Raw genomic sequence first — 15,672 nt, 5'->3', positions numbered from 1 at the left:
GAACGTGTCAGCTGCTGTAAGGTTAATTGGCCTAGCTCTGAAGGACAGCCTCTCAGCGGTTAGTAGCTAGAAGGTCTATAACTAGAAATACTTTAACTTAAATCCAGTAACAAAAGCTTCATCAGCCACATGCAAAAACACTTAAGAAGCTTTTTTTTTTTTGAATCAAGGTTTAAGTCTTCTCTCTATAATGGATTCATTGAAGTTATTGGAATTATAGTTGTATAAAGCTGTTTTCACATGACCAGAATCAGAGTACCAGATTTTGAATGGGTACCTCTGTTATAATTACTATTAGCTAGAAAAAAGACACCCTTGGAGTTCCATGTGGGTAGAAGGTCTCCATAAGAATGTCAGCTAGTGTCTCTTTATATTAGAGCAGATTAAGAAAATTATTAAGCAACCACATTATTAATGATATTTTTGTTAATCTTTGAATTAATTTTACGATCTTCCTGGGTATGTTAAAGAAGGAAAGAAGTAACAATTTTTTTTTTAAATTTTTAAATTTAAAACCAAGTCCCCTTCCCATATTCTTCTTTGTTTCCAGAACACCACAGAATTCCTGCTTTAGAAGAAGCAAGTTGGTTGCTGGGAAACATCAACCAGACTGGCTACTTTAGAGTTAATTATGATATTAGGAATTGGAGGCTGTTGATTAATCAGCTAACAAGGAACCATGAGGTAAGCTCCTCTTCTCATCCCTAAAATCTGCTTTGATAAGTGAACCTTTACTGTTTTATCATCCTAAATGGTTCCATTTTTCTGGTTGCCCCTCACAGGTTATCTCTGTCAGTAATCGAGCAGGCTTGATCGATGATGCATTCAATCTAGCCAGGTATGTTTTCCTGAAGATAATCTATCCTCATATACTTTCCTCCAACAGTTTGTGCAGTCATTAACTCAGTGGTTGAGTGTGTTTTGAAGTTAAATATGTTTTAAACACAGTTTAGTTCTTTTCCTTTTCTTTTTCCTTTTTGATAGGGTGCATAAAAATGGTCTGTAGCACATTCACTGCTTTTGATCAATAATTGCTTTAGGGTATTTCCGAGTCTGGAGAGGTCTGATCAATTTTGCGGCAAGTTCAATTTAACACTTCGGAGATAAATAATCTCTTTCCTTCTTTAATGAAGAAGTTTTTTTTTTTTCTTCTCTCTCTCCCTAACACCCCCCTTCCCTCCTCTTTTTTTTCCTAAATGACCCTTGTGTAGTATTTGGAAGGCACCTTCAAGCTTCAGGAATTTTTTTTTGCCCTAACTTGTACTGTCATATCATTTTTCCAGTATCTTCCTTTTCTTGTAATCTGCTAAGACAGACTCTTTTTCTGTGAGATGCTTTTTATGTAGAATGGAAAATCAGAGTTCTGTTCAGCAGTTCTGGAATTTATACAGCATTTTGTGTTTTATTATGATCATAGTTATATAATTAATATATATATATAATGCTGCTTAGGTAATGTCTTCTTTACTAATTGAGGCAATGGAATTTTTCCTAATTTGAAATCAGGACATCTAATGCTTTGGTAGTCAAAGTGTAAAATGAGAAGAAAGTAGTGGAACTTTTCAAACTTTGAGATTCTTCAGGTCCTCACGAACATTTTGTCAGTAAAACACTGTGGTGTCAAAGGCTGTGTGAAAAGAATTCCTGATATTACTAGCTGTTCTGTTTGCTAGCATATTTATAGCCATATTTGAGCAGTGGCTTGTAAGAATTGGCAGTACAGAGGTACATTTCACTAGAAACGATCACCAGAGATGTTTGAGATTCAGGCACAATGTCACACAGAAATCACGGCTCAGTGATGTTCCAGCATCACTGCAGTAAAACACAGTTGTGTGCCCTACAACTCTGTTCCTGCTGCCAGTACTAGACTGAATATATGACATGAACTAGTGATTAGCCCTTACTTAACAGTCGAGAAGGATAGTGGGGAAGAAGGCATGATATGGAGAGGAGGAGGAGTCGTCTGCTTATGCTTTTTGCGCTGCCCTTCATTCTTGCCTTGTGGCCTCTTCCCATTGAAAGCAGTTCAGAATTGAATGTAGGTCATTGCTTCAGACTTCAGTGGACCATGAGCTGTGTGCTCCCTGGCCCGCAGAACATTGCATAATATTCTGAAATATCTAGACTAGTAGATGAACTACTAAATATTCAGTAGCATAACAGCTTGTTCCATTTTATTTGTTGTCTGTGGTACCTCAAAGCTTCTTTATTAAATAAATCAAATAAAACTGAAGTAGTTTGCAGTTATGCAGAATCAGTCTGTGGCTTTCTTCTTTTTCCATGAGTTGAACATGATCGGATGAGCCTAGACTTCACTGAAAATCTAGGCACTGAAAAATGTTATTTCTTAAGTTGATTTTTATAGGTGGGTGTTTTTCTTCTGAGTCAATACTGAGACAGTGCTCTAAGATGTCTTGTTCATGAGATATAAAGACAAGGACCCGACTGCTCATAGTTAGAGGCCCAACCTGCATAGTATGGCTGAGTTTTCATTATTGCATTTTGTCTGCCTAAACACTGCCCAGACATTAGATGAGTAATGCATTCCCCACTTGCTTTCCAAAGCTGTTTTATGGTGATACTGGGTCCTGCTGCTTTTTCTGAGGTAACTATACCAGAGTGCTATGAATTCTTTCACAAGATTTCATGTTGTAAAAACATGAGTTCCTTTTGTTAATGATAAGCTGCAGTGAACTGCTGCTGCATTTAATATTTGTGTGCCATGGATAAAAGTAGTTGAGCTAAATATTTGCAGTGTATACACATGTGGATGCGTAGACATTGCTTATTCAGAAATCCTCTTCTAACAAAGATCAATAGATAGAATCCTCTTTCTTTTAAATCTCTGAACAGATTCCTGTCAGCTTTAATATGTGCCTTACAAGCCAACATGGGTGTGACTAAATGGATTGGAGGAGAGGTCTGCGTATTCGGAAACAATAGATTTATACTCTGTATTCAAAGAGTAATAATAAGATAGGTGGACCTGACTAAACTTGGCATGTTTCTTCAGCAGTCTATACAGTTTCTTGATCTTTTTTTACTTCATTTATCTGTCATCCTTCCTTAAAAAATATCATTATACTGATTTTTTTTAATATTCTAATTGGCCAGCTAACTATATGGCTCCTTAGTAAGAGGACTGTGGTTCTTTGGTATTATTTGTTTTTATTTCATCTCCCTCAGACAAAGAAGGATGAGGAATAGACCTAATCCTTGGTCTATTCCCTTTATGCTGAGTAGGACTAGAGAGGCACTGAGAGACTGTTAAAAGAGGAGTATGTTGGGGACAGGCCTTGATGGCAGAGCACCTGAAATTCTGGGAGCATTAAAGCACATGTAAAAGGCTTTATTGGAAAACTGAACAGTGATTAGCTGGCACATGTGGCACATGTACAGTAGTGCAGCTGTAGAGTGCAGCTGTACCTGCTATGTTGAGTGCTCCTATGTGACACAGCAGTGTTCCTAAAACAAGCTCTGACAGCTATCAAAATTACACAGACCCTTTCAATTTCCTCAAAAAGTCCATGTTCAGAAAGCCACCATCATCCTAAAAACAACTTAGCTTTCCTCTCTTGACTGTGAGCCATAGTGCAGCATGCTGCTTCACTTTCTGTTTGAGCAGTACCATAGTTTGGATGTTACCTGCTCTGTGGATGCTGTACTGATTTAATCTTATGCCCAATGCAGAGTGTGTGTTTCTCCTTGCCCATATAATGTTATGTGATGTGGAGATTAAACGTACACAGTTGTCTCTGACTGTGAAGTGAGAAAAGATGAATAACCTTATTGACCAGGCATAGCAGTAGTTTAGACCTGACTTCTTAGAAGACTGGTTATTTTTAAGGGTGATTCCGTCCTCAGTTGTGGTCCCTAGGTGCACTGATGCCACATTTTCTTGTCATCTGCAACTATACACATACGCACTTTGAAAGATAGCAGAAAACTGGAATAAATACTTTTATTTTTAATTCCTATCTATTATTTTAGTGATAAAATAGCACGTAAAAGCAAACATAACTTCTTAAATTCATGGTTGTCCTTTCTAAAAGAATTTCCAATATAAACAGTTCTTTTTACTGTACTAAAGAGACTGTGTTTCTTCAAAATATTCCATCACTCTTAGGAACTTCTGAAGTACTCTCTAGTGTGGTGTTGAACTTGATACAGATGATGTCCGTTTTCCAGCAGAGAGATTTGACTCATTTTTTCCAGTGTCCTAATATGAAATTTCTTTATGTTATTAATACTAATCACTTTTATTTGCAGAATAAGTATAGGTCTTATTGTTAGTATAATTCAATAACATTTAGGTCTGGAGAAAGCTGAAAAAAATTGCTCCTCTAATTTATTTTGGAGTGCTGGCAAGGGGCACTCCAAAATGGCACAAGGGGCATGCATGTATTTCTTTTCTGCAAAATGTTCATTATCCTTTTACTGTCCAGCATAATGATTTCTCAAAAATAAACAACATAAAGGAATTGATAACTCCAAGGAATATTTTAATCTCTTTAATTTCCTAATATTTTGTCCATTTTATATATAGATATATTCCTTCTTTCTTCTTGGTGTATTTTGGTCCCATAAAATTAATCAAGCAGAGCTGAATTGACTAATAACAGTAAAAGAGACCTACAGCTCGCACACTTTGAGTCTGACTTCTCACAAGCTTGTTTGTTTTTCAGATTTTTAAGCATAATTCTGTTCTCAGCTGTAATACCTGCGTGTGTCCTGAGATTGCAGAGAACTGTGGCCTTGACAGTAACATAGCTTATTGAAAAACATGCCCAAAATCTTGAGCAAGAATAGAACCTAGACACTCTTTCTTTCCTTCTTCTTGAAGGTGCTTTATTTTGGGGGAATGTTCACTATGAAGTTCCAAAACAAATTGAAACCATGTGGATTGTAGTAAAATTGATGTATTGAAGGTAGACTGAGAAAAATGAGAAAAGACAGAATGAATTGTATACCGTCTGTAAGCTTAAATTGAGCAGAAGGTAATTCAGATAGCTCTAATAAGTACTGTTACAGGAAATAAGAAGCATCTTACTCTTTCTTGAGAGTGTGAATAAAGTTGTCAGCTCCCCCTGTCTTTCTAACTCTTTCCTCAGGATTGAGGATTAGATAGGTAATATGTGAGGTGGGATGCCCCTCACCTTATTTTAAACATGCCAAAGGTTGACCCGTATATCTGAGCTGGTTACCCTGTGGTCCATTCACAGTTAACGGAGAAAAATGTGCACCTGATCCCTTAAAGCCGCCTAACATAGAATAAATTACCCTCCTGATGTCAGGAGCCTTGTGTCACCCCTAGTTCTTCTTGCCAGTCTCTAATCTTCATAGAAACTTCCCCTCATTAAACTGGTTGATTTAATCCGATATTAAATCAAAGAAATATGTCTAGTTCATATTCAGTGTTAATAGTATAATGTTCGATCAGATGTGGCTGTGGATACCTATTTTACGCTCCTCTAAAATAGTGATTATTCCTTCCTGTTCTGGAAGAATTCATCTGTTTTGTCTCCTGAGACCTAGTATGTGTCTAATGTCCCTTTGATCTTGCCTGCTCCATAGTCAGCCTACTGTGTTAAGGTGATAGGTACTTAGTTTGCATGCCAATTGCTTAGGAAATCAGTTTTTGATGCTGACAGATTGCTTCACTATTGACCACTATCCTGTCTTCTATTCTGTCTTTGAAAAGGTTGTGGTGGAGTTCCTTGAATACTCAGGTTTTCTTGACAGTTCCGTTTTGGATCATAAGCCTATTGACAGGTCGGAATATGTTGAGACTGCAGTCGTTGGTTACCTACTAACACGGCCAAAGATAAAATTTAACAGTAGCTTTTGCATATTTCTCAGCAGCATTTCTTCAATGTTTATCAGGATTTTTTTTCTTAACTTGATTCTGGGCCTTAGTACTGATGTGTGGAATTGTTCCTTTTTAATCATGATAAAGGATGGAGGGGTTTTGTTAGATAATTATTCTGCTCCAGGCTTGCTTCTGTGTTCCACAGAAGTGTCTTTTGCTTCTCCCTGGCATTCAATTCTGTGAGCCTCCTTGGGACGTCAGAGAGTAGGAGAGAAAGTCTGCATCTCTGTCATCTCCTTAATCAACCTAGAGCAGCGGAAAAAATACTCCAGTGTGTGTATGAATGTGGAATAATACAAAGGGTGACTGACTGTGGCTCAGTGTTAGAGGAAGTGGATGGTAGAATTAGCAGACCTGAGGGAAGACTGTTCTTACTAATACCATAGGTAACAGTCTGGCCATATTGGAGCACTGTCCATTTCCTTTCACAGATTAGGGGGAGAGGGAGCTATAATCTCTCCGGATTAACTTTTTTAGGCCGGCAGAGCCTGCCTTTGTAGACTTCAACAAATATAGGGAACTGTGTTAGAAATGAGCAATCACAAAAAGCCATATCTCCAGAATTGTGTGTGAACTAATGAACTTTCCTTCTTCATATGGCCTTTTTGAATGTTCTTCTCTCACAGAACTTCATTCGCCTGGCCTTTGGTATCTGGAAAACCATAACTTTAGGGAAAAAAAAGCCAACAAACCAAAAGCAACCCTTCCTTTATTCCTTAAGTAATTTCCCAGTTGTGGAATATTGCTACTCAGGCAAAAACATCTGGCCACTCAGTTACCTGAAGAAGCACCTTTCTCCTCATTTTTTATTGATCTGACTTCTGGATACTGAGAAGCAAAATGATTGTAGTGGTGATCATAACCCCATTTGAACCTTTCACCAAACTGGTGCCAAAAATGTAGCACGGTATCACCAACACTAACGCTGAAGTAGCTGCTGGGCAACGGAACTCCTGACTGTAGTAATCTGCAACTAAGCTTCTGGTTTTTACTCTTCTATGTAAAATCCAAAATTGTTACTGATAAGTTGGAAGTATATTTTCTTAAAATATCTGGTGGAAATATGTGCATAACAAAATTAAACTATGGAGCTGAAGTTGTCTTCATTGTACTTCTGCTCCAGAGATCAAGACTTCATTTATTCCAGCATTTGATGTCTTCCAACATATTTAATGTAATTGGTTTCACATTATTCTTGACTGTTACTTAAAGTTCTGTTCAGCATAATGTCATGAAAAGCCAAGGCATTTGAGGGCCCATTTAAAATTCTAGGGCTGGGAATTAAGAGGATAATAAAGTGTTTGACAAAGGTAGAAGTTCTCATCCAGCCCAATTAATGAACTTCAAAATCTTTCCAAATTTCAACAGCCACATCCAGGGTTGTTGGCCTAGTTTTGCTTGGGTTGTTCATGAACAGTCACATAAAATCCATTTAACTGTGCAGTTTAACCCCAGCCTTCATTATTACTCCTGATAGCATTTGCCGATAGTTCAACACAAAGGCAAACAACAGATATGTTAAGTAGGTTCCTTAATTAGTGCCTCTGAGTACCAGCTAAGGGAGTGAGTATTAGATCAATAATTTATATCACACTTGGTTGATAGTCATATAGATTTACTATTTTAATAAATGAGACCTCATCTAAATTATTGCAGCAGATGCCATAGCAGCTCTCTTTCACTGTCATGCAGATTTTGGGGACTGTTCAACACATCAGCCAATTGATTCAGATATGGCTTTCTACAAGAGCTGTTGTTTGATTCTCTTTGACATAAATATTCTCTCAATGGGCCATAGCAGCTACATTTTTTTAGAGAAAATAAGAAGCCAGAAATATTTTAAGGTAGCCATCATTCATTCCATATGTTGCATATTAGTCCCTATGTTCTATGACACATCCAACCTTGATACCTGCTTTGCTTGGAGTTATGCATTTCATTTGCATATGTTCATACAAGAAGAATCAAAGCTGCTTGACAATAAGCACCCTAAAAGTCAATTCTACTATTGTAGTTACATATCATTTGTGTATCTGATCCTATTACATGACTAAGGGCAGTGAAGCACATTGTACAACACATTTCAGGGCAGCACTGTACCAGGAGAGCATCCCGGTCAATAGAAAAAGCTACTAAGAGTGGGGGAAGAATTTAGATAAGACTTTTCAGCATGTACGAAGGAGAGACTGTAGATCTGAGTTCTCTGCAGAGCGTTTAGTGCAGTGGATAGATCTTGACATAGGGTACATACATCCTCTGGAAATGGGTAATATTGTTAATCCACACCCCCCACAAAATATATTCTGGGACTTCTGAGTTATTACAGCTGCGATTGTTTTATCCTATAAACCACATCAATTCTATTCTTAGCAAAAGGTCAGTATGAATTCTGTCAGGAAAACATGACTGTGGTTTCAAGGGAGCAAAAGCATTTTTGTTAGCTAATTGTTGTTAGCTACAGTCGTGACCTTTTATAGTCCAAGCTGGTCTTTGAAGTTGACTTGGGTTGAACGTATCCATGTTGCAGTGCAGCTGCCATGAAGTGCTGTGTAGTGACAGGACAGGGGAACAGTCTGTGGAATTTGCCTCAGGAACATTAATCGAAACAGATCTGAATTACCCATTAAGAGAACGCTTTACTTGGTGTTTGAAGTTAAACGAGAGAAGGAAAGACAGCATAAGTGGAGCTTGCTGAAGGCTTCTTAGCAATTTTGGGTGATGGAAGGGGGTTGAGAGGTGCAAATATGACTTTGGGAATCTGTGGGTGCTAGAACCAGCACAGAGTCTTTGTCCATCATCGCAACATGCAGCTTTCTGCAGAGGCCATATCCGTAGGGTATACCTGTTGTCTGTGCCTTCCTGTGATCTGCAAACCCCTTCTGCTTCCCTGCAGCTGCCTGTTCAGCCCTTTTCCTCACCTCCCTCACCTCTCCTCTCATAAGAAGCAGCTTAATTTCTCCCTTTCCTTCTCCCAGAACCCCACTGCTTTTCTGTCTGAGCAGGGCCAGAGCAGAGAGCGCAAGACCCTGCTGCTCCCAGAGGTGAGGTAGGACAGCAACAGCTGCTGTGGGAATGAGCCTCCCTGTGAGGCTGGAGATGCCACTCTAAACACCCCGTAACAGCTGATGCCTCATCGGCATAAACAAACTAGTCTGCCACCTTAGGCTGCTGATTGCTTTGCCTGCTGTTTTGAGCTGGCTGTACCCAAAGCTTCTCAGAAATGATCCTGCGTTCTGGGCTCTTCCAATTGCTGCGTGCCAGGATCGGTGTCTAGAAGAGGTCTGATCTTTGTCGGTGTGGGCTCTGCTCATTTGGCAGAGGATACTCTGCTGAGCTGCCAGGATGATCTTCTGAACTGCAGGTGCAGATTTTACTTTCAAGTTCTTTGGTCTTCATTTGGTGACTTTATAATGCAGTTTTTTGAAAATGTATGTCAGGTATCTCTGTGACTTACTGGGAATAGAATAGGAAAGTCCCTTGGCTTGATTAAATTTAAGATTAGACTTTTGAGTCAACGCTGTGTCAGTTTGGCTTCTTCCTACTTGGCTTTTAGTATTCTAGAAGTGCATTTTCCTCTACCCAGAGATTAAACAATAAATAGGAAGGACTGTATTATGCATAAAGCACTGGGCAGGGACTAGAAAGACTTTAAATGCTGTTTCTGCTATAGACTTCATAGGTCTATAGCAGATCCTATAGGATCTTGGTCAAGTCACTTAACCTGTTTGTGTCTCAGTTTTCTGTGTGTAAAAGGGAGATAAGAGAAATGGTGGGGGGTTATGAGAGTTTCAGAGAGTCTGCTACTATAAATATGTTTATAGTGAGTTGCCTTTACAGAAATAATATCCAATTCTGTAGATATTTTGGCATGTAAAAATTAAATGAAAGTGTGTATATTCAAGATCAAGCTTCTGTACTTTCTGTATGAAAGATTCTAGTTTTTAAACACATATTTCACTCTGGCTGGTAGATATGCAAATTATGAACATTAGAATAGAAAAGAAGAGGGAGAGATGAAAGTGTTGTGCATAATAACAAACTAATTCTTAACTTTGAATTTGCTTGAACATGTTCTCACAGATATCATTGCCCATTGACAATTTAAGGGATACGAGGGCTGTTCCATTCTACCTCTCCCAAAATATCACCAAGAAAGAAAATAAATAACACTTTTAATAATTGAGTCATCTGAAACTGACCTCTATTAGCCCCTGAAATACCCTCAAATTTCTTCAGTTAATTTAAATTTATGAGTAACATACTTCTAAAAAAAAAGACTTTCGTGGTAATGAAAAACATGACATTACCTAGCTTACTGCATAGTCTTAATTTTCAGCAGCAAGATGATTCCTTTTCATCTTGCACTCCTCTTTTTCAATTCCTTTTTTCATGTGGGGAAGAAGAAGAAAGGAGAGATACTGAACTCCAGTTCAAGGGGATTTTTTGTTGTATTTTTTACAAATATGCTTTTTAAAAAGTTTTTTTTATGAATTTCAACAAAGGTGATTAATTTAAACTAGCATTAGCCTTTGCTTATGTGGCAACTCTAAATCTGTGCAAGATAATTTAAGCCACATGATACTCTGATAATTGCATTGAATTTGAACTGTTCCATGTAGGATGCCTCAAATGCTCTTGTGTGGAGCTGAACATCACTTAAAGAGTCCTCAAATATTGTGCATGTAAGAAAACATAATAATAAGCACGCCTCACTTATAACTGTCATACTTTCAGAATGCTTTGATTTTGGAGAGATTGAATATAGATTAAATTTTTGCAGTTGGTTTACAAGCCAAATGGTACTGTTATGTTTATCAAAGAGCAGATGTGCATACCTGTACTCAGATCACATGGAAGTCTGCAGCTGGTATAAATGATAATACTTATATTAAGTCACTTTTGTTATCTTAGAAAATCATGGTCTTTATTTATACTTAAGTCAACACAGCACTGGGAGTGGAAGATGAGGCAGATCGTTCTTTGGTACTCAAGATCACAGGACTTTTTTTACAGGTTGCCCATTAGCGTTCTGTGAGAAAACATTCCCTTTCCAGCTTCCCTTCCTGAATATGGATGCTAGGCATCTTAAGTTTTTAATCTTTGGCTACACAGGCTTGCAGGAGTTGAATGTGATGGCTGTGACTACAGGAGTTTATATTCCTATTGCATGGGTCGCCTTGCTGAAAGTGTTTTTCCTTGTCAGGGTTCAAAATACCTGTTTCTACCCAGCTGCCACAGAACTGCTGTTGGAGCACTGTGGGAAAACATTCCCTGAATACATCAGTAGGGGCACCAGTCTTTGGTGTTCAGAAGAAATATATAGTGTTAGAAAAAGACAAATGCAATTAAACATACGTGTACACTGACACCAAGTTTCTCTGTAATTTATTCTAATCCACACTGTTGACTTTAAAGGTAAAAAAGTGAGTCAAAGAATAAGAATCCTAATTTATTTTAAACCATCCTGTTAGGGATTAATGGGTATAGTCTAATGTTTCATATATTGCGCATGCACAGAAATGGAGCTGAAATTAATCTGGGTTGCACATCTATGTTTTAAAGAGATGGTATTTTTCTCTTCAAAATTATCCAAACAAAAAGCTAGTCACGCTTTACACATCTCATCTGAAACAGATGACGGAGGCTGAGTTTTAAACTAGTGGCAAGTAAATCACCTCATTTCCATCGTTTCAACAATGTCAACCAGTTTAGTGCCAGCTTGGGTTTTCTAATTTTGATTTAAACACATGACTTAAAATGACTTTGTTGGGTGGTGGGTCTAAGGGATTTATGGTGCACTTGTATGTGGGACTCTCATCACTGTACGGCAACCCTGTCGTTTCTGTGACAGAGTCTGTTTGACTGGTTCTGGATTTATGATAGAAATAATTCAGAACAGAGTAATAATTTTCCTCTGGCAATTACACTACCATTTGGTACTTTGTCCCTAAGGGGAAAATGAATGTGCTGGGATCTGTCCATAAGTTCAGTGGCTCAGTGTAAAGAACAAATCAAGGTCAGAATGCAGCTGAATACACACTGATGTTTCATAGTAGAATCTAGATCTCTTGCTTTTATATGACTCATAAAAGCTCATATAATTTAAAGATTAATTTTGACCAGTATGAGGTTTTTAGTGGGAATTCTTTGTGAAGGATATTTTATTACGGTGTTCAGTTCTTTCTCTTCCTATTCATTGCCTCTTTCAAGCAATGAGCAATGGCCACCCTAGTAATTTCTTCAGTGTAAGCAGGGTTGTGGCTTCTTAAGGAGTTGGTGCTCGTGATATTACACAATATCATAAGCCACTTTAGATTATTACTTCTGAAAGGTCTTTATCTATCTCTGCTCTTGTAAAAATGGGGTATCACCTTTTCACCACAGTTAACAGCAGGGTCTTTAGGCATGAAAAACCTGCTGGTCCAGGATGTTTGCTTATAAATAATTTGTCTAATAACTACATCAAATCTCTCTGCTAATCTGTATTCCTGTTCTCCACTTCAGTTCTGCAGGCAATTGTGAAGCTCAGCAACATAGATGATAAGAACTTCATTTTGTGCTGTGTTTCCAGTGCATGCTGAAGTTCTCCTTGCACAGAGCAGTGGCTACAGAATGGTTGGCATGCTGATAAACTGATGGATAAGGAGAATTATATAAAACTGATAAAACAACCAAGAGACTCAAATGTGATCCTGTTGGTTAAATTTTGTTTTTATAGTCATATTTTTCTAATGACTAAGTATGGGGATGGCTGACTTAGAAGGGATTTACAGAAGCTCTTTTCTAAGTTTGGACTCCTTTCTATGTGATCAGTGATGCCAAACAAAAACCTCTAATCCAGAATACGATAAAGAGGGAGCCCTGCTTTTTTTTTCATTTATACTGAAGTTATATAAGTAATATTTCATTTTAGGACATGCACATGGATCTGCCAGCAATATTCTGTAAATATTTACTGGATGAAAGACAAAAATTAGAATATTCTTATTATCATGCCTCTGAAAAGAGGAGCACTGAAATTTTAGGATCTCCATCACTGGAGGCCTATGAAAACAAATTAAACAAATTTCTCTAGGAATAACATTGGTATGAATCTATCTTGGATAGGATAGTTTAGGATAGGGACTAGATGAGTTCTTGAGGTCTCTTCCAGCCTTTTTGTTTTGGACTCTATACATGAAGTTTTGTGAACTGTTTAACCTGTACTTGAGAAATGCTTAACCTGAATATTAGTTTGCATTCAGCCACTATTTGTGAATCAACAGTGGTTAGTTAGACTGTTTTGTATGCTGCATACTTGCCATAACTATCCCAGATTCCTCTGCAGAATTTTTTTTGGTTGTAGATACATAATTGCTGATATCCTCAAGTGGCTGTTAGAGGCATTTCTGCAGAAATAGTGTGACTATTTTGGACCAGTCCTCAGAGTGGACATCACAGTGTTTCTGCTGTGTTTATGTTTGTTAGCTGGTTTTAGTATAGCCCAGAATCGGTTGTTCCCTGAGTGACAGACACTATTTCAATTTTCCTCTGAGATGACTAAGCAGGAAAAGTCCATTTGGACTTTGGCAGGCATGATCTGATGGTACTTTTGCTGGACTTTAAGGATAGCAATATGATTGATGGCTAAAAAGACACAAGAAAAATAAGGATTTCTGTCACTGACCCTCCAGTGACGTTGTTGGAAAGGACAGTGATAAATCAAGCTGCACATGTAGAGTATGTACAGAACTTATGTTACATTCTGTAGTACCTATAATACCTTTGAATACTATTACCAGAAAATTATATGACAGGGAAATTTTGCATTTTTTCCATTGATGGGAAAGTTGCCACTGCTACATTTATTATTATTGTAATGATATTTGTTAAATATTTCTGTTTAACATTTCTGCTGCTCTATGTTGTTCCATCAGAATTTACAGAGATATTAAGAACAGACCCATTCCGAATTCTTTGTTCTGCCTTCCTTCCTCATCTTGGATATTTCCCTGCTTCATAAATGGAATGAGTGGTTTCGATTAGAAGTTTTAAAGCAGCTTGGTGGCGTATGCTTGCCACAGGTCCAGTGGAACTCCTGAGTCTTTGACCTACTTTGCAGCATGCAAAAATTTTGCTTTTGTTGACCAGATCCTAGTTCTTGCAGGGCAGAGAAAGACAACCTTATGAACTCTTCAGGAGCCCTTGGCTGGTGGGTGAGTTTGTCACTGTTCAAGTAAGCCAGTATATCTTGCTGGATTCAATATTTTCTGGGGAAGGGGATTTTTGAAATCACTCTTAGCACTAAAATGAAAAAATGCTATTATACTAAAATACAAAGCTTAAGAAACCAGGTACTGTGTTTGGTAAAGATACAGAATACTGGAACATAACACACCACATAGCCACTCTGATTTGGCTGGTTTCTGTGTTCTGCTGAGCTGGTTGCCGTGGTAGTCCTGATACCTCCCAGGACAACTCACATAGCTCCTACACCTGTGATCCAGGTTTTAGATATGCCCTATCCTTAGAACTTCTTATCCATATGTGGGTTTTATGGTTTATGTTTTTATGGTGTAGAGTGAAACCTTCTCCTTAAATCCTGTCTTCTCAACTATGAATGCCAGAAATTAGTAGCCTTAGTATTTGGCCTGACCATTAACAGCTCTTTCCTTCTGTTGTGAATGAAAATCTTCCTCAGACTTTTTGAACTTTCATATACATTTAATATTTTATGATATATACTTATATACCGCATTTTACACAAAAAAGTAAAACAATGAATGTATTTATCCCTTGCTCTTGATGGAGGCTATTTAATGGCAAACAGTTTGGGACATGATAGTGGTTTTGGAAAAAAGAGGCCCATAAACACGGATTAGTGACTGAGGGTGAAAGAATAGGACTGTAATAGCTTTCTGTAGGCATCCATACAATAAAATTTTTTTGAACGTAAAGAACATTGTCAACTGAAAGCTCCGGAAGAACTTCTGTTTTCTCCAGGGAAATACTCCTATCTTGTGTGCCATCGTAAGCAGATCTGAGATATGTGTCTGCTCATTTTCCCTCAGAGATCAAGCCTAGTAGCTGTACTGAAAGCACATTTGCTCAGCATATGCTGACACAGAGTCTGACATTGATCTTAGCAGCAATAGCCACTTTCCTTCAAAATCATGGTCTGAGGTGATGAATGTGTTGGGCTTTACATAATAATGTGATCCATAAGGCCTTGCCCTCACCCAGACTTTGCTCTGGAGATTGATTCTGTGGCTCTGGAGAGCTGATTTTGATGGTACTGTGCCTAAGGTCTTCAAGGATAAGACCCATAAAGGGGAAGAAGTTCAGGAGGAAACAGGAAGAACTTAGTCTTTGCTGTATTATTTTTATGTGAGAAGGAATATACCTGTGAGGAAACATGAGGAAAAGTGGGGGATGAGGGGAGAGGCAGGAGGAATTAGAGGGATAAATTTGTAAGTAAGTTACCAGCAGTGAGGTGATGCAAGTAACAGTTTCCGTTGTGAAGAGGATGAGAAGCATCAGCAAAGGATCACAATTTTGAAATAGATTAGGAAAAAAGAAAGTTCATGAATAAGTAACATCTCTTTGAATTCACTTCTTATGATTCTTCTAGAGAAGTTAAGCTTAAAAAGAAATAATCTGTTTGTTTTGCAGTGGTGATTTCTTTTGTACTTAGCATAGAGAGACTTAATTTCAGGAGCATGATCTTATATGTCTATTAGTGCAGCTATAATAACCATTCATATGTTTATTCCTTAAGCAGCGTGTTTCCTAGACCCATTACTCTTGTTCCTTGTGCCACA

The 15,672-nt window shown here is 37.9% G+C and overlaps 1 protein-coding gene across 1 annotated transcript in view; it reads left to right on the top strand.

Moving 5' to 3' along the window:
- TRHDE (thyrotropin releasing hormone degrading enzyme) overlaps positions 1 to 15,672 on the top strand; it is a 227,958-nt gene that overhangs the window by 178,201 nt on the left and 34,085 nt on the right. Inside the window, exons 11-12 of the mRNA XM_013947643.2 lie at positions 551 to 684; positions 783 to 838. Coding sequence (XP_013803097.2) covers positions 551 to 684; positions 783 to 838 — 190 coding nt within the window. The remainder of the gene's footprint in view (positions 1 to 550; positions 685 to 782; positions 839 to 15,672) is intronic.

The sequence above is a fragment of the Apteryx mantelli genome, chromosome 1, assembly GCF_036417845.1.
Source record: "Apteryx mantelli isolate bAptMan1 chromosome 1, bAptMan1.hap1, whole genome shotgun sequence".
Lineage (NCBI taxonomy): Eukaryota > Metazoa > Chordata > Aves > Apterygiformes > Apterygidae > Apteryx > Apteryx mantelli.
The sequence above is the reverse complement of the archived record's forward strand: the minus strand, read 5'-3'. Positions and strand labels throughout refer to the sequence as shown.